At 45.5% G+C, this 20,972-nt stretch overlaps 1 protein-coding gene across 1 annotated transcript in view; it reads right to left on the bottom strand.

Annotated features, from left to right (window-relative positions):
* The window catches only part of BMPR2 (bone morphogenetic protein receptor type 2), a gene marked incomplete at both ends in the record, with an annotated part of 125,491 nt that extends 121,316 nt beyond the window's left edge, over positions 1-4,175 (bottom strand). Inside the window, one exon of the mRNA XM_084235808.1 lies at positions 4,100-4,175. Coding sequence (XP_084091934.1) covers positions 4,100-4,175 — 76 coding nt within the window. The remainder of the gene's footprint in view (positions 1-4,099) is intronic.
* Between the last annotated feature and the right edge of the window lie 16,797 nt (positions 4,176-20,972).

Genomic DNA, 20,972 nt, shown 5'->3' with positions numbered 1-20,972 from the left:
TGCCTGTTCTGTTCCCCACTCTGTCTCTGTTGAATATCCTCTCACCCTCCCGGTTCTTGTGTAAAATGAATAAATATTTTTTTTTAAAAAAGAACACCAACTAAACAAGTGAATCTTTCTTTAGACAATATGTGTGTTAAGAAAGAGAGGGGGGGAGAGAGAGAGAAGAGAGAGAGAGAGAGAGGGAGGGAGGGAGGAAAGGAAGGAAGGAAGGAAGGGAGGAAGGGAGGGAGGAAGGAAGGAAGGAAGGTAAATACATGACTAATTGACATCTAGTCAAGTGAATTATTTCAGATGCAAGAAGAATCAGTTGACACTGGTATCAGTTCTGCCAAGAACATTATCTGAGGCCAGCCAAGGAAAATATGATTACAATGTGATATAGATCCCAGAGCTCCTTCAGAGTGTCCTAGAGAATCCTTCAGGCCTGGATCCCATCAACGAGACCATCTGAAATGTCATGGGCCCCCTGGCCTCCTTGGCCACTAAGAATGGACAAGGAGGAAAACAAGGAATGAAGTAGAGGAAAAGGGTATGCTCAGAAGCTGCATAGGGTGAGGCAAGACAAGAATAGATATGATACCTATAACAATTTGCAACCTAAATAAAGTTTAGCAACTTTTTTATCCCAAAATAGATATTCACAGCTGCTACCCCTTAAGGAAGTATGCACTGTATTGTAGTTTTTCGTTAAAATTTAGAATTCATCCATAAACTAAACAAGCACAAGACATTTTTTATAAATTAGAATTTTTTTGCATACCAACTGTTGTTAGAATTAAGGAGTTCACGGTGGCGCAGCGGTTGAGCGCTGGGTTGCGAAACTGCGCACGGCCTCTGCGGCGCCGGTTCGATCCCCGGCTGCTCCCCGGCCACCTGAGGAGGGTCCCACATGGCGCGCAGACCTCTCCTGCCGCCCGCTGCTCCCCTCAGCAGTGTACTTCGGTCCTTCTGCCTGCTCTGCTCCCCGCTCTGGCTCTGGTGAATTCTCTCACCCTCCCGCGCTTCTGACTGTACCCAGTGCATGTATAAACAAAACAAACAAACCAGCAAACAAATAAATAAAGCATGCCTCTATAAAAAAAAAAAAAAAAAAAGAATTAAGGAGTTCATTCTCAACAAATTAAAAATAGAACTTTCATATGATCCCAGTTATCCCACTTCTGGGTGTGTACCAAAAAAATACAAAAACACTAATTTGAAGAGAGATATATGCACCCCCATATTTTTTGCAGCATTATTTACAACAGCCAAGGGCTAGAAACAAGCTAAGTGTCCATCTACTGATAAATGGATAAAGATGTGGTACACATATACAATAGAATATCATATGGCTATTAAAAAAATGGGGTGCTGCCATTTGAAACAACACTGAAGGACCTAGAAGGAAACAGGCTTAATTGAAGTAAGCCCCACAGACCTCTCCTGTCTCACCCACTGCTCCCCTCAGCAGTGTATTTCCGTGGATCCGTCTGTTCTGTTCCCCACTCTGTCTCTGGTGAATCCTCTCATCCCTCACCTCTGGCCTACACCACAGTTCTTGCATGCATAAATAAATGAATCTTTAAAAAAAAAAAAAGAGTAAACTAGTAAACAGAAAAAAGACCAACTAGTGAATACCAGAAGGGAAAGGAAGTGGGTAAATTGGGACAAAGGTAAGGTGAAGGAGAGGGCTGAATGTTTAGCAGGGAACTTAAAGTTCCTATGATAATATATGGATGTATAATAATATATTATATATAATATAATGATACACACCTGAAGCATAATGCAATGTTACTTCAATTAAAATTTAAAAAAATCAAGGAATTCCAGAATTAGATATAGGGTAAATATAAAAGAGAAAATTAAAAGAAATAGAGACTATATCTATGACCCCAAAGAGCGATGTAATTTCAGGCTTCCAATCTTTTTTTCCTGTTCAGCTGCATTATTTGCACCTGTCTAGTTACATCACTGCATCTATGTATCCCAAATCCACACAGGCCCCTCTCTGGAGAGGCACTAACCACTCCAATTTAGGCAAAGCAAAGTCTTACGACTTAGAACCATGATATTTGCATAACCAATGTTGAACCTAGAGCTGTCAAGTGTTTCTGCTTCTTTTCAAAGGCTGATCTGGTGAAGGCACTACTCTATCTCAGGTTCCCAATTAGAGTGAGAAGCTGTTATTGTTATCATTAATGTGGTAGGTAAGGGTGCACATTATAATCCTGGCTCCACAATTTACTGTGTGGTGGGTTATTTCATTCTCTGAACTTCACCTGCCTTCTCTGTAAACCTAGAGCATAGAATTGTCACAAGGAGCAAATGAGAAAATACACGTAAAGCTAACAGAGTATCTATTGGCATATAGCAAGCACTCAGTAAATACTAGCTATTATTGTTGTTAAAACTCTGAAATCCAACTTCACAGTTTTGGCGTCTGGTCCTATGTGATACTAAAGAGGAAAGACAACTAAAACCACTTTTAAGCAGTGATTCTTTTAACCCATCCCTTTTAAAAGACATTATTCTAATGTTTATTTACCACATACAAATTAAATTTATTTGTAATACAATACTTTTTCTATTTTATTGGTTCAAATAACAAAATGCCATGCCTATCACTATAAATAAGAATCTACATTCTAAAAAGGTCAAGAATACCAAAGACCAATGAAAAGCCTAGGCTCTGAGGTCTCTGTTCTAAGAATGACTGCTTAAGCCTTTTATTCTCTTCATATTTTATGGCAACCACATGGCTTACAGTTAGCAAATTTATATAGCTAACACAATATAAAGAAATTTAGAGAAAAATCATTTTCCTCTTTTAAGGAACTTTGACGATTACGAATGTTAAAGTATCAGTTACAAAATACACTCAATTCAGAAGTTGGAATTATTTTAACATAACTACATACATGTACCATAAAATCATAGACATTAACATACGATATCAAAAGTACAAAAGGAAATTTCAGATTTTCTTTCAGTATTGTCCCAGTGTGGACTTTTAAATTGGAAATAAGTAAGCTACCTCTGTGACTAACATAGCAATGAGAAAGTCATTGAATGTGAAAATTACAGACTTATAAAAATAAAAAGATAATTAGAAAGCTGTCATGTTTTCCTTTACTCATTTTTAAATGCAAATCCTATTTGGCCACCCAAAACCAAATTTAAGAATTAAATGTACAATTCATCGCAAAAATCCTTTAAAGCAAATTCCCCAAAAGACTGCTTGAAAAATACTTGCTAAAACATGGTTTTTATCAAAGGTGTCTCACAACCAAAATGAAGCTATCTGAAGCTACTGTAAGCCTCAGTAAAATGTCAAAGAATTTTCAGGACTCAAATCTCCAGAAGTCTGTAGTGAGGTCAAAGTTGTCTCAATGACAGGAAAGCCAATAGATGCCAAGCGACTAAATGAAAAGTTATGGAAAATACTTCTAAGTCCAATAGTAATTCCAAAACACACAAAACACGACTGTCCAGACGGAAAAGATGGAAACATAATTACGAAGAAAACACTTTAGATCCAAACAACACCAACGGTAACAATCAGCAGTATTATACAATGTATTAAAGAATCTCCCAGTTCTGGCTTCCTCAACGTTTCTTCAACTCACTCGGTAACATTTCTGAATACTGAAAGTAACATGGATTCCCAAAGAATGATCTAAAATCTGAAAATGAGGTTCAAGCGTGTGTTCTACATTCCACGTTTGCACTGCAAGCCAAATCCGCTTCTTTACACTAAAAGAAATCAACAGCTTTGTTTTCAAAGACCTCATAATAGCCACTGTTCACTGGTGATTAAAATATTATTTTTAATCCTTGCATTACCTCACAGCTAAAAATGTCAAGATACCACACCCAATATGTCTTTCCCCCCTCCGTGGAGGGGGCGGGGGTGGGGAATATGGGAGTGGGGATTGGAAACTACACAAAACACGAAAGGTGAATTCCTGGAAGGCCCGTGAAGGGCGCGCAGGTAGCCGCGGCGCTGCGGGCCGGGCCGGGCCGGGAGGGCGAGCGCGGGCAGGCCCCGGCCTCTGCGGGCTCCCTCCCTCGCCGCCGCAGGGCAGCGCCCGGACGCGCCACGGGGGTTACTCACCGGCCGCAGCGCTGACCAGCAGGACGGCCCACCAGAGCGCGGGCACCCTCCGGGGCCGCCGCGGCGGGGAAGGCATCCCTGGGCAGGACCCGCAGCAGGAAGGCAGAGAAAAGCAGCACGGAAAGTAAACACGGAGAGACGGAGAGACGCGGCCGGCAGGCTCGTCGCCTTCGGGGCTGACTTCTCCGGCCCGTGTCACGGCGCAGTCTGAGAGGACAAATGGCAGATGCGAGGACCCAGCTGCAGAGCTTTCATTCCGCGGCAGATTCCCCTTCACTTCCCTCCCTCGCGCCTGGGAGGGTTCGCTCGCCTAGGACGGGGTGCTTCGGCCCCCCAAACTGAAGACATGTCCGTGGGGAGAAGCAGGAAGACAAGGGAGCCCCGCAGTTATTTCCCTCGTAGTTTCACAATATCAAAAAAATATCCAGGTCTGGGAGAAAACATATCCAGGCGCCGCGGGGGCCGAGCGGGGGCCGACGGCGGGGGCCGGGGGGCGCGGGGCGGGGGTCAGCGCGAGCTCCCCGCCGCCGGGGAGGGCGAAGCCGGGCGGGCGGCGGCGGCGCGCGGCGGCTCGAGTCGCATCGCCGGGGGGTCCGGGAGGGCGGAATTCCTTTTTTTAAGTTTCACGCCGGGGCTCCCTTCACTCCGATTTCCAGAACAAACCCTTGTCCTCGACTGGCTCGAAAAAGGCGCCTGCCTCCATGGACAAACCCTCCGCCTTCACGCCGCGCGGGTCCGGCGGCCGCGCCGGAGGGCTGAGGGGCGGCGGCGGCGGGCGCGGGGGAGGGGCGGGCAGGTCGGCGGCGCGGCCCGGAGCGCCCCGAGACTGCGGGCGGGGGGAGGTGCCGGGAGGCTGCCCCTCGCCCCCCGAGGGCACTCCCCTCTTTTTTATTGCTGCCGCTGGCGCTCGCCCGAGGTAAATCCCACCAGGAAAGCTGCGTCTTCTCCCGTCGACGGCGCCTCGGATCGAATCCCAGCGCCCCCCCAGGAAGCCGCCGCCGCCGCCGCGCCTCGTCCCCCCGCGGCTCTGGGCTCCAGGCGGAGCTCGGGCGTCGCGGGCCGAGGGCGGGGGGCGGCGGGAGGGCGGATGTGGGTGGCTGGCGCGGGGGGCGGGCTGCTGGGCGGCGAGACCCCCTGCGCCTCTCCGGGAAGCACTTCCAGCGGCTCCGAGCAGACCAGACACAAAGGGGGAGTCGCCGCAGCTGCCAGTCTGCGGCGCTCCCGGTCACCGGAGTCGCCCCGCCCCCGCCGCGCCTCCGCCTCCTCAGGCCCGGCTCTCCGCGGCGCTGTCTGTCTCGGTCGGGCCTGCTGTGCCGCGCGGGGGGCGGCAGCGGCGTCGGCGGCGGCGCGACGAGGCCCGCACTGCGCCTGCGCGCTCGCGGCCCCGCCCGGCCCCGCCCCTCGCTCCCGGAGTAGCCGAGCCGGACTCGGCGGCCCTGGCGCGGCGGGTCTCCCGCGAGCCCCGAGGGCTGGGTGGGGCCGGCTCGTCTGCAGTGGCCTTTCGGCTTCACACAGACGGAGGCTGCGGACGCTCGGCGAGAGCGTGTGCGTGCGTGTGCGCGCGCGCGTGCGTGGACGCGTGTTTGAGAGGGGGCGGCCGCGTCCTCGGGCCAGCCTTCGGCAAGCCCCGCGATCGAGTCCCTGACCCGGGCGCCGCCGTCTCCCGCGGACTCTGGGAGCGGAGCCTCGAGGGGCACGATGGGCCCTGCTGTTTCTTGGGCCGGAGGCGGCCTCTCCGTGCCCCCACAGAACCCGCACGTAACTCAGAACCAGGGACCTCGGCCTCCGCGGGCTTCCCTCACTGCCTCAGACAAAAGCCGGAATTGGGGCGACCACCCCTCAGCTGGCATTTTCCCTCTCATCGGCCTTCCGCTCTCTTCAAGCGCTCGGTGCCGTGGCCCCGCTTGGCTGACAGGAAGATTGAGCGTTTGGAAGGATGCGAAGCCAGAAAGAAAACTCTTTAAATCCTGGACCCCTCCCCGCAGTCTGGGCCCGCCGCTCCCCGCAGCGCCGCCGCCCCGAGGCTGGGCCTTTCTTCACAAAGGCCGCGGCTTGGGGGCTTTTTAGAGCGTGTGAAAGGGAAATTGCGGTGAGGAGTGATCGCCTCGTGCTAGAGAGTGGGATCCAGTCTTCTCACCCAGTGAAATGATTAAGTCCTGTTGCTAGCTGGCATCTGGAAAGGACTGTTGGGTCGGGTTTTTTTTTCTCCTTTTTATTTTAGTTTATTTATTTATTTATTTATGCAAGAACTGGGGTACAGGCCAGAAGTGTGGGGGGTGAGAGGATTTGCCACAGACAGAGTGGGGAACAGAACAGTCAGGCTGTCTGAACTACACTGCTGAGGGGAGCAGAGCGTGAGTCAGGAGAGGTCTGTCGCGCCATGTGGGTAGCTCTCTGGCTGAGGATCGAAGTCGTGCTGCAGAGGCTGTGGACAGCTTCATAGGTTGCGTCTCAACCCTTTGCACCAGCAGAGAGGCCCTCCTTTTTTATTTTGAATTACAAAAAGCGAGCAAGGGCCTCCCCGATGGTGCAGGTGGTTGAGGGCTGTGATGTGAAGCTGTCCCGTGGGCTCTGCAGCTCAGGTTCGATTCCAGCTGTTAGGGAGAAACCCACATGGCACAGAAGACCTCTCCTGTCTTGCCCGCTGCTCCCCTCAGCAGTGTATTTCAGTCAATCCGCCTGTTCCCCACTCTGCCTCTGGTGAATCCTTTCACCCGACACACATCCGGCCTGCACCCCAGTTCTTGTATGCATAAATAAATAAATCTTAAAAAAAAAAAAAACACACAAACAAAAAGCGAGTGACCAGAATAGGGGAACGGATTCCTCCCCCTGCAAGCTTTATACACCCCTGCAGGATTGGGTGGGATTTCGCTGGGAGGAAATGGAGAGGGTGACGTGCATGGCGCCATGATCGGAAGTCTGGGTTTAATTCTTAGCTGCGAGGTGGAAAATTTGCGTGGGAGGAAGATCTTAGAGGTGAAGTCTAGCCTTCCCTTCTACTAAGCAGAAGGGTTATTCAGAAGGCTGGTTTTGCTGGTCTTTCATTATGGCTAAGGGCAGTTCTAAAGATACATTCATAGATAGGCTCCTGAAGTCATACTCTCTGCTTGCTTACTCAGGTTCCCTTTTATCTCTTTATGTGTACTTGATGTAAATAAATCTCTACATTCCTTAAACTGGTTACCATACTAAATATCTTCTCTATAATTAGTCCAGCCCAGGACTCTTAGATTCTTTCAGAGAAATATGTTATACTGCTTACCCTTAAGGCAGGGAGAAATTTTCTATATAGGAAAATTATTTTACAAAATTCTTGGTGGCGCAGGAGGTTGAGCACAGCGCTGTGAAGCTAGCCACAGCCTCTGCGGCAGGAGTTGGATCCCCAGCCCAACATGGAAGCAACCCACGTGGCACAGGAGACCTCTCCTCTCTCACCCACGTGTATTTCGTCAATCTGCCTGTTCTGTTCCCCATCTGTCTCTGGTGAATCCTCTCACTGCCCCCCCACCCTAGTTCTTGTATGCATAAAATAAATAAATCTTTATGTGTATATATATATATGTATATACATATATGTCTGCCCACTGCTTCCCTCAGCAGTGTATTTCAGTAGATTCTTCTGTTCTGCTCCCCACTCTATCTCTGCTGAGTCCTCTCACTCCCTGCACCTCTGGCCTACACCCCAGCTTTTGTACAAAAAAATAAATCCTGGGGCCTCCCTGGTGGCGCAGCGGGTTGAGCACCGCACTATGAAGCTGTCCGCAGCCTCTGCAGTGTAGGTTCGATCCCTGCCAGCCAGCGAGAATCCCACATGGTGCGGCAGACCTCTCCCGTCTCACCCGCTGCTCCCCTCAGCAGTGTATTTCACTCAGTCTGCCTGTTCTGTTCCCCACTCTGTCTCTGGTGAATCCCCTCATCCTCCCGCGCATCTGGCCTGTACCCCGGTTCTTGTATAAATAAAATAAATCTAATAAATAAATAAATAAATAAATAAATAAATCCTGGGCCCGCCCTAGTGCAGGCTGTTGACCGCCGCACTGTGGAGCTGTTAGCAGCTTCCGTAGTGTGGGTTCGATCCCCGCCGGCACACGAGAAGCTCACATGGCGCCACAGACCTCTCCTGTCTCACCTCTGCTCCCCTCAGCAGTGTATTTCATCAGTCTGCCTGTACTGTTCCCTGCTCTGTCTCTGGTGGATCCTCTCACCCTCCCGCGCATCTTGGCCTGTACCCCAGTTCTTGTATAAATAAATCTTTATAAATAAATAAATAAAAATAAATCCTAAAAAAGCCCTTTTCTTGATTCTCTTAATAGTACTTTACTTTTTTTAAAAAAAAATTTTATTTATTTATGCATACAAGAGCCAGGGTACAAGCCAGAGGCATGGGGGGTGAGAGGATTCACCAGAGACAGCCGGGAATAGAACAGGCAGAAGGCAGATTGACTAAAGCACACTGCTGAGGGGAGCAGCGGTCCAGTCAGGAGAGGTCTGCTGCACCATGTGGGTTGCTCCCTGGCTGGCCCGATTCTAACTCATGCAGTGGCTGCAGATAGCTTCATAGGTTGCATCTTAACCCTGCCCCACCAAGGAGGCCCAGTACTTTACTTTTGTAACTTTTTTTTTTTTAAAGATTTATTTATTTATTTATACAAACACTGGGTACAGTCAGAAGCCCAGGAGGGTGAGAGAATTCACCAGAGCCAGAGTGGGGAACAGAACAGGCAGACTGACAAAGAAATACACTGCTGAGGGCAGCAGCGGGCGGCAGGAGAGGTCTGCCCGCCATGTGGGACCCTCGCCGGTGGCCGGGGATCAAACCGGCGCTGCAGAGGCCCAGAGCAGCTTCGCAACCCAGCGCTCAAACGCTGCGCCACCAGGGGAGGCCCTGTAACTTTTTTTTTTAAAGCTGATTTCAAATTTAAAGAAAAGTAGCAAGGGGTTAAGCACAGCACTGTAAAGCTATCCGCAGCCTCTGTAGCACCGAGTTCAATCCCTGGCTGGTCAGGGAGCTACCCACATGGCCCAGCAGACCTCTCCTGTCTCATCTGCTGCTACCCTCAGCAATCTACTTGCAGTCAGTCTGCCTGTTCTATTCCCCACTCTGTCTCTGGTGAATCTTCTCTCTCTCTCTCTCTCTCTCTCTCTCTTTCTCTCTCTCTCTCTCTCACACACACACACACACACACACACACACACACCCCTCTGGCCTGCACCCCAGCAGAGGAGTAACATGATCAAATCTGCATTTTGAGCAAAATCATGCAGACTGGTTTAAATGATGGATCAGTTGGGAGGCTACCTAGCCCAGGGGGAGAGAAGGCCTTTATATCAACATAATCATCCCCTGCACCAACAGGAACTCAGGCACAATGAATAAAAGACCTGACAAAGGAGCACAAGGTAGGTTGCTGTGCTTTCAAAAAATGTTCAATAGTCACTAAAATGAAAAGTCAGCCAATTGAAAACACAAAACAAAGCAAAAAAAGTTGACCTTGTGTAGGCTAATTTGTATCTTGAGAACTAGGAAAAAATTACAATGAATTTTTTTTGCTGCACATTGTACAAATGTTTGATACTTTTTCAATACTTTTCCAGTTATTGAGCATATCAACATTTTCCGCTTAGATGCTGACTGAGGCTGTTGCATAAGCATTTGAAATGCACTAAATTAGAAAACACATAGTCTTACGTCCTTGCATTTTAGTTTCTCTGACTTTTGATAAATATTTATCTGGCCTTTCATAATGACCTCCAAATAACTGCACTCACTATCTACTTGCAGAAATTACACAAATAATCTCAAGAGCAGCTGAAGCTACTGTAATACCCATCCTCATAACCTTCATCCTATGTGAGATAAGTACATATTCATCCTCTTTAGAGGCCCCTGAAACACAGAAATTTTCACATAAAAATGTACTCTCTTCTTTCTTCTGGAATGCCCCTAGTTAAATCTGAATATAGACTGGGGGGCGGGGGGATAAAGAGGGGGAAGAGAGGGGAAAAATATCTGAATACATATGTAGACCTAAAATGTGATGGTGTTATTTTCCAAACACAAAACTAATCACGCTTTAAAATTTATACCATTCCCAGGTCTCCCTGGTGGCACAGGGGTAAAGAAAGTCTCAATGCCATCAAGCTATCATCAGCCACTGCAGCATGAGTTCCATCCCTGGCCAGGGACCTAACCCACTTAGCGCAGCAGACCTCTCCTGCCTTGCCAGCTGTTCTGCTCAGCAGTGTGTTTCAGTAGATCTGCCTGTTCCACTCCCGACTCTGTCTCTGGTGAATCCTCTCACCCCCCACACCTCTGTCATACACCCCTCTTCTATGCTTAAATAAATAAAAATAAATTAAAAAAAAATTGAGCCTCTCCCACTGGATAGGCTTTTGGAATAGAAAATCCCTTTTGGAATAGAAAATCAAATCATACCACAAAAATAGGATAAGATTTTGGGTGAATTTGGTCTCAAAAATGTCCCCATAAAAGCAAAATGACTACCCACTTTTTTATGAAGAGAAATTCAAGTCTTAATATAAAAATAATAATTTCATGGCCTCCCTGGTGGCGCAAGGGGTTAAGCCGCAACCTATGAAGCTATCTGCAGCCACTGTAGCACGAGTTCGATCCCTGACCAGGTAGCTACCCACATGGCGCAGCAGGCCTCTGCTGACTCACCTGCTGTTCCCCTCAGCAGTGTATTTCAGTCAGTCCATCTGATCAGTTCACCACTTTGTCTCTGGTGAATCCTCTCGCCCCTCCCCCGCCCCCACCTCTGGCCTGTACCCCATTTCTAGTATGCCTAAATAAATAAATCTTTAAAAAATAATAATTTTAAAAAAGGCTGGTTGGTAAAGGGCTGCTTATCTCAGGGCACAACCTATTCACATAGCTTGAGATTTATGGTATCTGCTATCCGCAGTGTTCTTTTACTTCAGAATCATCATTGCTTTCTACTCACTTATTCCTCTCAGGGGATATACACTATACAGTTTTAATATTAATCAATTCTCAGGGTATATCTGCTGCTATGCAGAAATAGGCTTTATTTATTTATTATTATTCTTTTTTTTAAAGGTTTATTTATTTATGCATACAAGAACTGGGGTCCAGGCCGGAGGTGGTAGGGGTGAGAGGATTCACCAGAGATGAGTGGGGAGCAGAACAGGCAGATTGACTTACATACTCTGCTGAGGGGAGCAGCGGGCAAGACAGGAGAGGCCTGCTATATCATGTGGGTCACCCCCCCACCTCCCTCCACCACCCCCATCCCCCCTACCACCCCCACCACCACCCCCCACCCCCGGCTGGGGATTTAACTGCAGTGGCTGGGGATTTAACTGCAGTAGCGCCATATTGCTTCGTATTGCTGACGCTTAACCCCTTGCACCACCAGGGTGGGCCCTATTTATTTATTCTTCTTAAAGTCCAAATTTTTAAAAATTGGAACCACCAGACTTATGGGGAGTTGTATGTGATATATTATAGAACAATCTTTCCATAGACCAAAAATAAATGCCTTTAGGAAAAGTCCCAAATACAAACTATTACTAGAATGGTTTCACAGCTAAGGATTATTCATATGCATTCTGTTTGCCAAGTTTTTATGTAGGACATCTATCTTGCCATTGTCTTGTCTTCCCACATCTCCCTACAAGGATTTATTTTATCTCAGCCACAAAATTTGGTAATATAGAAATGGGGAAGAAGAAAATCTGGCAGGGCACGTTTACAATTATCCATTACCTCATCTATCTCAGTATAAGTAAGGACAATACTATCAGAAGAAGACGTCTTGGTCTTATGAAAAAAAGGTCTTCACAGTTTTTCCAAACTTATCCCCTTTTATTACCCCCTGGAGTCCAGATACACTTACCCTCTTAGAATTTACTGACTATAGGGCCTACCCTGGTGGCGCAGTGGTTGAGCGCTGGGCTGCAAGGCTGCCGTCAGCCTCTGCAGCCTCTGCAGCCTCTGCAGACTCTGCAGCCTCTGCAGCCTCTGCAGCCTCTGCAGCGCCTGTTCATTCCCAGGCTGCCAGCGAGGGGCCCACAAAAAAAAAAAAAAAAAAAAAAAAAAGAGTTAACCGACTTTAACAGATCCTTGCCCAAATTTTACCTTATTTCTAGCTAAAAAAAGAAAATTTGGGGGTAGAACCCTACTTTTTACAGATTACTTCCTCCAACTGCCCCTTCTCTTTTTTTTTTTTTCTTTCAAAATCCAACATAATTGTCACCTCCTGGGTTAAGCATGCTCCAATTCAACATTATCTGTCCTGTCCTCTGTGTTTCAAAAAAATTTTATTTACACTCTGGAACGGTGTAACATTCCTTTTCTATTTTCATTGTTCCTGGTTTTGATTTGAGAAGAAGATTATGGGCGTTTTTAAATTTTATTTTCTTATTTATACTTTTCTATATGTTTTTGACTTCTTACAATGTGTTAATTTTTATTTTTTGGTAGAAATCAATTTATAATCACTTAATGCTGACAAAATATTTTCAAATATTTTTAAATTTAATTTATGTTTTATTTTATATATTTCTTTTTTTTAAAGATTTATTTATTTATTCATACAAGCACTGGGTACAGTCAGAAGTGTGGGAGGGCGAGAAAATTCAGCAGAGCCAGAGCAGAGAGTAGAACAGGCAGGGTGAGGAAGCACACTGCTGAGGGGAGCAGCGGGAGACAGGAGAGGTCTGCTCGCCATGTGGGACCCCCATCCGGTGGCCAAAGCAGCGGGAGACAGGAGAGGTCTGCTCGCCATATGGGACCCCCATCCGGTGGCCAGGGATAGAACCAGCGCTGCAGAGGCTGTGGGCAGCTTTGCAACCCAGCAACCCAGCGCTCAAGCGCTGTGCCACCGGGGAGGCCCTATTTTATATATTTCTTACATCATTTTTCATTTTTACACAATATATGCATTTTCATCTCGGTCAATGTGTTACTTTTTAAATAGAAAAAAATAATTATTTCAAAACAGTTTGGGACAAAGAAAAAAATTTAAACAGTTTGGTATCCAGAACAAAGATTATGTTCAAGGTAAAGAAATGCGAAAACATTAAACAAGCTTTCTGCACATTATCTTTAATTTTTTTAAAGATTTATTTATTTATGAATAGAAGAACTGGAGTGTAGGCCAAAGGTGGGAGTGGGTAAGAGGATTCACCAGAGACAGAGTGGGGAGCAGAATAGGCAGCTCTACTGAAATACACTGCTGAGGGGAGCAGCGGACAAGATAGGAGAGGTCTGCTATACTATATGTGGGTTAGGTCCTTGGTTGGGGATTGAGCTGAGGCCAATGCTGTGACAGTGCTGATACCCCTAAGTCACCAGGGATGCCCCCCTATCTGCTTTCTGCACATTATCAAAATGTAAATTGCTTCATGGACAACACTTAAGCACAGTGCTATATCCTGTGCTTAAATTTAATATATATATTTATATATACTTAATAAAATATATATTCATATATATTTAATATTTATTAAACTTTTCTCCATAAATTAACATTTTATTTAGTACACTGGCTTATTATTGGTTAGATTTGTAATTCTGCCTTTTTAATTATTTTATGTTTTTTTAAAGATTTATTTATTTATGCATATAAGAACTGGGGTACAGGCCAGAGGTGCAGTGTGGGGGGTGGCGGTGAAAGGATTCACTAGAGACAGAGCAGGGAACAGAATGGGTGAATTGACTGAAATATACTGCTGAGGGGAGCAGTGGGTGAGACAGGAGAGGTCTGCTACGCCATGTGGGTAGCTCCCCGGCTGGCCAGGGATGGAACTGGTGCTGCAGTGGCTGCGGATAGCTTCATAGTTCTGTGCTTAACCCCTTGCGCCACCAGGGAGGTCCCTTTTTTCTGTTTTATTGTATGATAGCATTCATATCAGCCTTGTCAAACCCTTCGTAGAACAGGGCTTAACTGTCCCTGGTGAGTTCCTTCAGATCCAGGTATTTAGATGGAATGAAACTGCTTCATTAAAGCAAACTCATGAAATAATTAATAATTTAAAATACATACATAAATACAATACAGTACATACACAATATAAAAGAGTTCCCTTACACGGTCAACACAAGTATCTCTAAATGCAATGCCCCACAAGTGATAATCAGAAGGTTCTGATTTGATTTCCATCTCCTCTTCATTACAGAACTATGAAATCCTTAGCTGCAAGTGACTGTCATGTTTTGTTTTATCTTCTTATATAATTTAATGCTGATTTTATTTTATTTATTTATTTATTTTAAAGAGGCTTTTTTTTTATTTATTTGTTTGTTTGTTTGTTTTGTTTATATATGCACTGGGTACAGTCAGAAGCGCGGGAGGGTGAGAGAATTCACCAGAGCCAGAGCGGGGAGCAGAGCAGGCAGAAGGACCGAAGTACACTGCTGAGGGGAGCAGCAGGCGGCAGGAGAGGTCTGCGCACCATGTGGGACCCTCCTCCGGTGGCCGGGGAGCAGCCGGGGATCGAACCGGCGCCGCAGAGGCTGCGGGCAGCTTCGCAACCCAGCGCTCAACCGCTGCGCCACTGGGGAGGCCCTAATGCTGATTTTAAATGGTCTGTTCTTATGTCTTGCAGATCTGGCAAGGATGTTTCTGCAATCAGTGGCTTTATTATTTGCAAAAGCAGTGATACTTTCTAAACCTGTAATTTCTGGATATCATTTCACATAGTGACTCTTATCAATTGTATTGTTGAGGAGGTTTTGGCCAGTGCTCTGCGCTGCAAGCTGTACTCTGTACTAGTGTGTCTCACTCTGTTGTTCTCTAAGCTGGATGTGATGAGAATTTTCTGTACTATAGGGACTGATAAGGGATGTATTTGAATAGTTGGACTTTTTCCACCTTGTGCAAAAAACACATATTTCCTCTGCAACATTGGTTAAAACCTTCTTGTCTATATCCCTGCAAGGGTTTTATTCTTGAACCATTTTAGTCTTCCATTGTGAGGTTCACAATAGCATTCAAAGCATTGTACTAAGATTATCTCTTTAGGAAGTCAGGAGATTATGAATTCCTTAAGGACTAGGACTTCAGTCACAGGATTCTGCATAAGTCTGATATATGTAAGTTTCCCTAAAAATTCAGTTCTTATTTGGATTAATAAAAGAAGAAACAGGGCCTCCCTGGTGGCACAAGGGGTTAGGTCTCAGCACTATGAAGCTATGGGCAGTCACTGCAACACTAGTCCTACCCCTGGCCAGAGAGCTAACCCACATGGCGCAACAGACCTCTCCTGTCTCACCCGCTGCTCCCCTCAGTAGTGTATTTCAGTCAATCTGCCTGTTCTGCTCCCCACTCTATCTCTGGTGAATCCTTTTACCCCACCCACCCCTGCACCTCTAGCCTACAGTCCAGGTCTTGTATGCATAAGTAAATAAAATAAATCTTAAAAAAAATGAATGAACAGAAAGCATACCTTATAAGGAACAGAGAAGCAACAGGAGAATGTCTCAAATAAATTTATTCTGAAAAGAATTTCTTGAACTAAAAATGAAAACCTAGGGCCTCCCCTGGTGGCGCAGCGGTTGAGAGCTGGGTTGCGAAGCTGCCCGCAGCCTCTGCAGCGCCGGTTCAATCCACGGCCACCAGCGAGGGTCCCACATGGCGCGCAGACCTCTCCTGCCGCCCACTGCTCCCCTCAGCAGTGCATTTCAGTCCTTCTGCCTGTTCTGTTCCCCACTCTGGCTCTGCTGAATTCTCTCACCCTCCAGCTCTTCTGACTGTACCCAGTGCTTGTATAAATGAATAAATAAAATCTTTAAAAAAAAAAAATCACTGAGACCTACCACAGCTTTTAAAAATAAATAAATAAATAAATATGAAAACTGAGTTTTAAAATGGGTAAAGAGACTTTTCCAAAGATGATATAAAGATTTTTAAAGACATGAAAAGGTGCTCAATATGATTAACCATTGGAGAAATGTGAATCAAAGCCACCATGACATTCCATTTCACACTTACTAAGGTGGCAAAAATAAAAAAGATGAAAGTGTTGACAAGGATGTAGAGATTGGAACACTGATACATTGCTGGTGGGAATGCAAAGTGGTACAACTGCTTTAGAAAGCAGTTTGACATTTCTTCAAAAGTTAAGCTTAGAGGGCCTCCCCTGTTGGCGCAGCGGTTGAGCGCTGGGCTGCGAGGCTGCCTGCAGCCTCTGCAGCGCTGGTTCGTTCCCCGGCGGCCAGGGAGGGTCCCACCAAAAAAAAAAAAAAAATGTTAAACTTAGACTTAACACATAACCCAGTAATTCCAATCTCTCAGTTATATATCCAAGAGGAATGAAGACATGACTACACAAAAATTTGTACATAAGTGATGATAATACTATTATTCATGACAACTATAAAGAAGAAATAATTCTGGTCTCACTCATAGCAGGAATCTAGAAAACTTAAATAAGGGACCAGGAAAATGAATAACTATAAGAAAGTGAAAATCAAAATCAACAAAAAACTATGAACCAGAGACACTTTTAGGGGGGCGGGGGCGGGAGGGGAGGGATTGGGGCCAGAATGGGGGGGCTGCAATTGTATTGGGAATATAACAATAAAATTTATTATCTAAAAAAAAAAAAGAAGAAGAAGAAATAATCCAAATGTCTATCAACTGATAAACATTTATCATGTATTAGAAATAAATTGCATATACATGCAATAGGATATTGTTTAGCCATAAAAAGAAATGAAATACTGATACATTCTATAACATGTGTGAACATTAAATACATAATGCTGAGTGAAAGAAGCCAGTCACAAAAGATCACAATTGCATAATTCTATTTATAAGAAATGTCCACAACAGGGCCTCCCTGGTGGCTCAAAAGGTTAAGACGCAGCACTGTGAAGCTATCCACAGCTATCCACTTCAATCCTCTGCAGGGAGGTGACCCACATGCCCCGAAGCTCCCCTCAGCAGTGTATTTCAGTCAATCTGCCTGTTCTGCTCCCGACACAATCTCTAGTGAATCCTCTCACCAACCCCATCTCTGGCCTGCACCCCAGCTCTTGTATGCATTAATAAATAAACATTAAAAAAAAGAGAAAGTCCAAAACAGGCAAATCTAGAGACAGAAAGTAATATTAGTCGTTTCCTAGGATTGGAGGGAGAGGGGAGTAAGGAATAAATAGGAAATGGCTGGTACTGGGTAAGGAGTTTGGGTGATGAAAATGCTCTAAAATTGATTGTGGTCATGGCTGTACAGCTTTATGAATACACTAAAAATGATGGATTTTAATTTCACTTAAAATGGATTATATTCTATGTGAATTACATATCAATAAAGTTGTGGTTTTTTTTTTTTTTAAGGAACTGAAGGGCATTTTGCCAATAACAAATTGCTAAATCTCGAACCTTCACTTCTTTGGCAGGATACTTTCTAAGAATGGAAACATAATTGAGAAATGCAGCAAAGTCTTCAAGAAAAATCTGATTCATTTTACTAACCTTAGGAACAGGACAAAATCAAGGTGATAAGGGCCTCCCTGGTGGTGCAAGAGGTTAAGTTTCAGCAATATGAAGCTATCAGCAACCACTGCAGCATGAGTTTGCGTTAGATCCCCAGCCAGGGAGCTAAGCTACATGATGCAGCAGACCTCTCCTGTCTCCCCCACTACTCCCCTCAGCAGTGTATTTCAGTAGATCCGCCTGGCCTGCTCCCATTGTCTCTGCCCTCCACACCTCTGGCCTGTACCTCCATTCTTCTAAGTAAAAATAAATAAAATCTTTAAAAAAATAAAATCAAGGTGATGAAATTGGATCACTCCTTTCACATGGGTCTTTTCCTGATGCTATCAGTATAATTACAATGTGTTTCCTTGAAAATAATGCCTGAAATCTTAAGTTGTTTCAGGATAGATGAAGGAAAACAAAACCCCTTAAACTTTAGACCTTAAAGTAGAATTTATAAAATTTGCCTATTAACAGTAACTTTTCTACTCCCTTCAAAACTCTTGTATAGCAAAAGGCATATTACTGGAGAAAGCTGTGATAAGAGAATTTCTTATAATAACAGTGTACCCGCATTCCTACTGAGATACCATCTATCTGGTGGCAGATTTGTTTTAATTTTTCTTGAAGAACTGCCAGTCATTAACATTATCATTCAATTCCATGCAATAATTACAGCAACCAAGATGATGAAAATGATAACCAATGGCATAGATCCCTCATAGTGCCTATGCTGGTCACTATATCACAGAGAGGATTTCAATAGAAGGTCGAGAGAAGATGAATTAATAACATCGGAATGGGAGAAAATTCTTTTTTTTTAAAAGATTTCTTTTTATATATTTCTTTTTAAAGATTATTTACTTATGCATAGAAGAGCTGGGGTACAGGCCAGAGATGTGGGGGGTGAGAAGGTTCAACAGAGACAGAGTGGGGAGCAGAACAGTCAGATCTACTGAAATGCACTGCTAATGGGAGCCTTGGGCAAGACAGGAGATGTCTGCTATGCCATGTGGGTCACCTCCCTGGCTGGGAAATAGATGGAACTTGTGCTGCAGTGGCTGAGGATAGCTTCATAGTGCTACGTTTTAATCCCTTGTGCCTAAAGGGAGGCCACCAAGATTTATTTATTTATGCATGCAAAAGCTGGGGTGTAGGCCAGAGGTGTGGGGGGGGGGGTGAGAGGATTCACCAGAGACAGGGTGGGTAGCAGAACAGGCAGATTGGCAGAAATACACTGCTGAGAGGAGCAGTGGGCAAGACAGGAGAGGTCTGCTACACCATGTGGGTCAGTTCCTTGGCCAGGGATCGAACTCCTGCTGCATTGGCTGTGGTTAGCTTCATGATGCTGAGACTTAACCTCTTGCGCCACCAGGTAGGCCCTGAATGGAAGAAAATTCTCATGAGACAAATAAGGAGAGAACAGTAAGTAAAATCATTAAATTACTGGGACACACTCAGAAAATCAGCTGAAGTCTGCAAGCATTTTTGCAAATAATATCACAGCAGGAATAGGAAGGTGCTTAACCTTCCAGAACAATTCCAGGAAGATGGATTCATTCACTGATAATTTCTTTTAATGTGAGTAAAGTGGCATTTACTTAACTTTTACATATTACAAAGCCTTTCACATATGCTTTTGCATTTGAGCCTCTCTCCTATAAGGTGGTTAGAGCAATTATTCTTGTCTCATTACTCTCATATGAAATGACTGATGGGGGCCTCCCCGGTGGCACAGCCATAGAGCGCTGGGTTGCGAAGCTGCCCACAGCCTCTGCAGCGCCGGTTCAATCCCCGGCTGCTCCCCGGCCACCAGAGGAGGGTCCCACATGGCGCGCAGACCTCTCCTGCCGCCCGCTGCTCCCCTCAGCAGTGTACTTCGGTCCTTCTGCCTGCTCTGCTCCCCGCTGTGGCTCTGGTGAATTCTCTCACCCTCCCGCGCTTCTGACTGTACCCAGTGCTTGTATAAATAAATAAATAAATCTTGAAAGAAAGAAAGAAAGAAAGAAAGAAAGAAAGAAAGAAAGAAAGAAAGAAAGAAAGAAAGAAAGAAAGAAAGAAAGAAAGAAAGAAAGAAATGACTTATACTGAGTCTTATATCCCAGGCAAAAAGGAAGATTTTGGCTCTACCATTTAACCCAGTGAATGTTTTGACTGAGTCACAGGAGAAAATAAAATTTCATGGGAGCAAGGAAAAGCTCACCTTTGAAGTACCTAAAACTGATGGAGCTTGGTGAGGATAAAAACCTGTCACTGAAAGGAACCTCTCTTTTCCAGGAATGTATTGTACCCTTTCAGTGCTCCAGACCAAGATCTTTAAAAATAGGGCTTCTTGGGCTTCCCTGCTGCCTCAAGGGATTAAGACACAACCTATCAAGCAATCTGCAGCCACTGCAGCATGAGTTCCATCCCTGACCAGGGAGCAACCCACATGGCTCAGTAGACCTCTCTGTCTCGCCAACTGATCCCCTCAGCAGTGTATTTTAGTCAATCTGCCTGTTCTGTTCCCCCATGCCTCTGGCCTGTACCCCGTTCTTGTATGCATGAATTAATAAATCTTTAAAAAAATAAATAAAAATAGGGCTTCTTGGGCCTCCCTGGTGACGCAGGGGTTAAAGTCAGCATTATCAAGCTCTGGGAAGCCACTGCAGCATGAGTTGGATCCCCAGCCAGGGAGCTAACCCACTTGGCAAGGCAGACCTCTCCTGTCTTGCCCACTGCTCGCCTCAGACTGTTCTGCTCCCCATTGCCTCTGGTGAATCCTCTCAGTGCCCCCCCACCTCTGGCCTGCACCCTGGCTCTTATATGCATAAATAAATAAATCTTTTTGGGCCTCCCCGGTGGCGCAGTGGGTTGAGCGTAGTGCTGTGAAGCTCTCTGCAGCCTCTGCAGCACGGGTTCGATTCCTGGCCAGCCAGGGAGATACCCACGTGGCACAGCAGACCTCTTCCGTCTTGCCCGCTGCTCCTCTTATCAGTGTTTCTGGTCCTTCCGCCTGTTCTGCTCCCCGCTCTACTTCTGGTGAATTCTCTCACCCTTCCGCACCTCTGGCCTAGTACCCCAGTTCTTGTATAAATAAATCTTTAAAAAAATATATTTAAAAAAAATAGGGCTTCTTGTCACTAAGCTACATTATTTCCTTTTGTAAAAAAAAAAAGATTTAATTTATTTATTTAGGCATATAAGAGCTAGGGTGTAGGCCAGAGGTGCAGGGGGTGAGAGGATTTCACCAGAGACAGAGTGGGGAACAGAACAGGCAGATTGACTCAAATACATGACTGAGGGGAGCAGTGGGTGAGACAGGAGAGGTCTGCTGGGCCATGTGGGTTAGCTCCCTGCCAGAGATTTTTTTTTTTAATAGAGGCATGTTTTATTTATTTATTTGTTTGTTTTTTTGTTTATAC

The sequence above is a fragment of the Talpa europaea genome (assembly GCF_964194135.1).
Source record: "Talpa europaea genome assembly, chromosome: 1".
Classification (NCBI taxonomy): domain Eukaryota; kingdom Metazoa; phylum Chordata; class Mammalia; order Eulipotyphla; family Talpidae; genus Talpa; species Talpa europaea.
The sequence above is the reverse complement of the archived record's forward strand: the minus strand, read 5'-3'. Positions and strand labels throughout refer to the sequence as shown.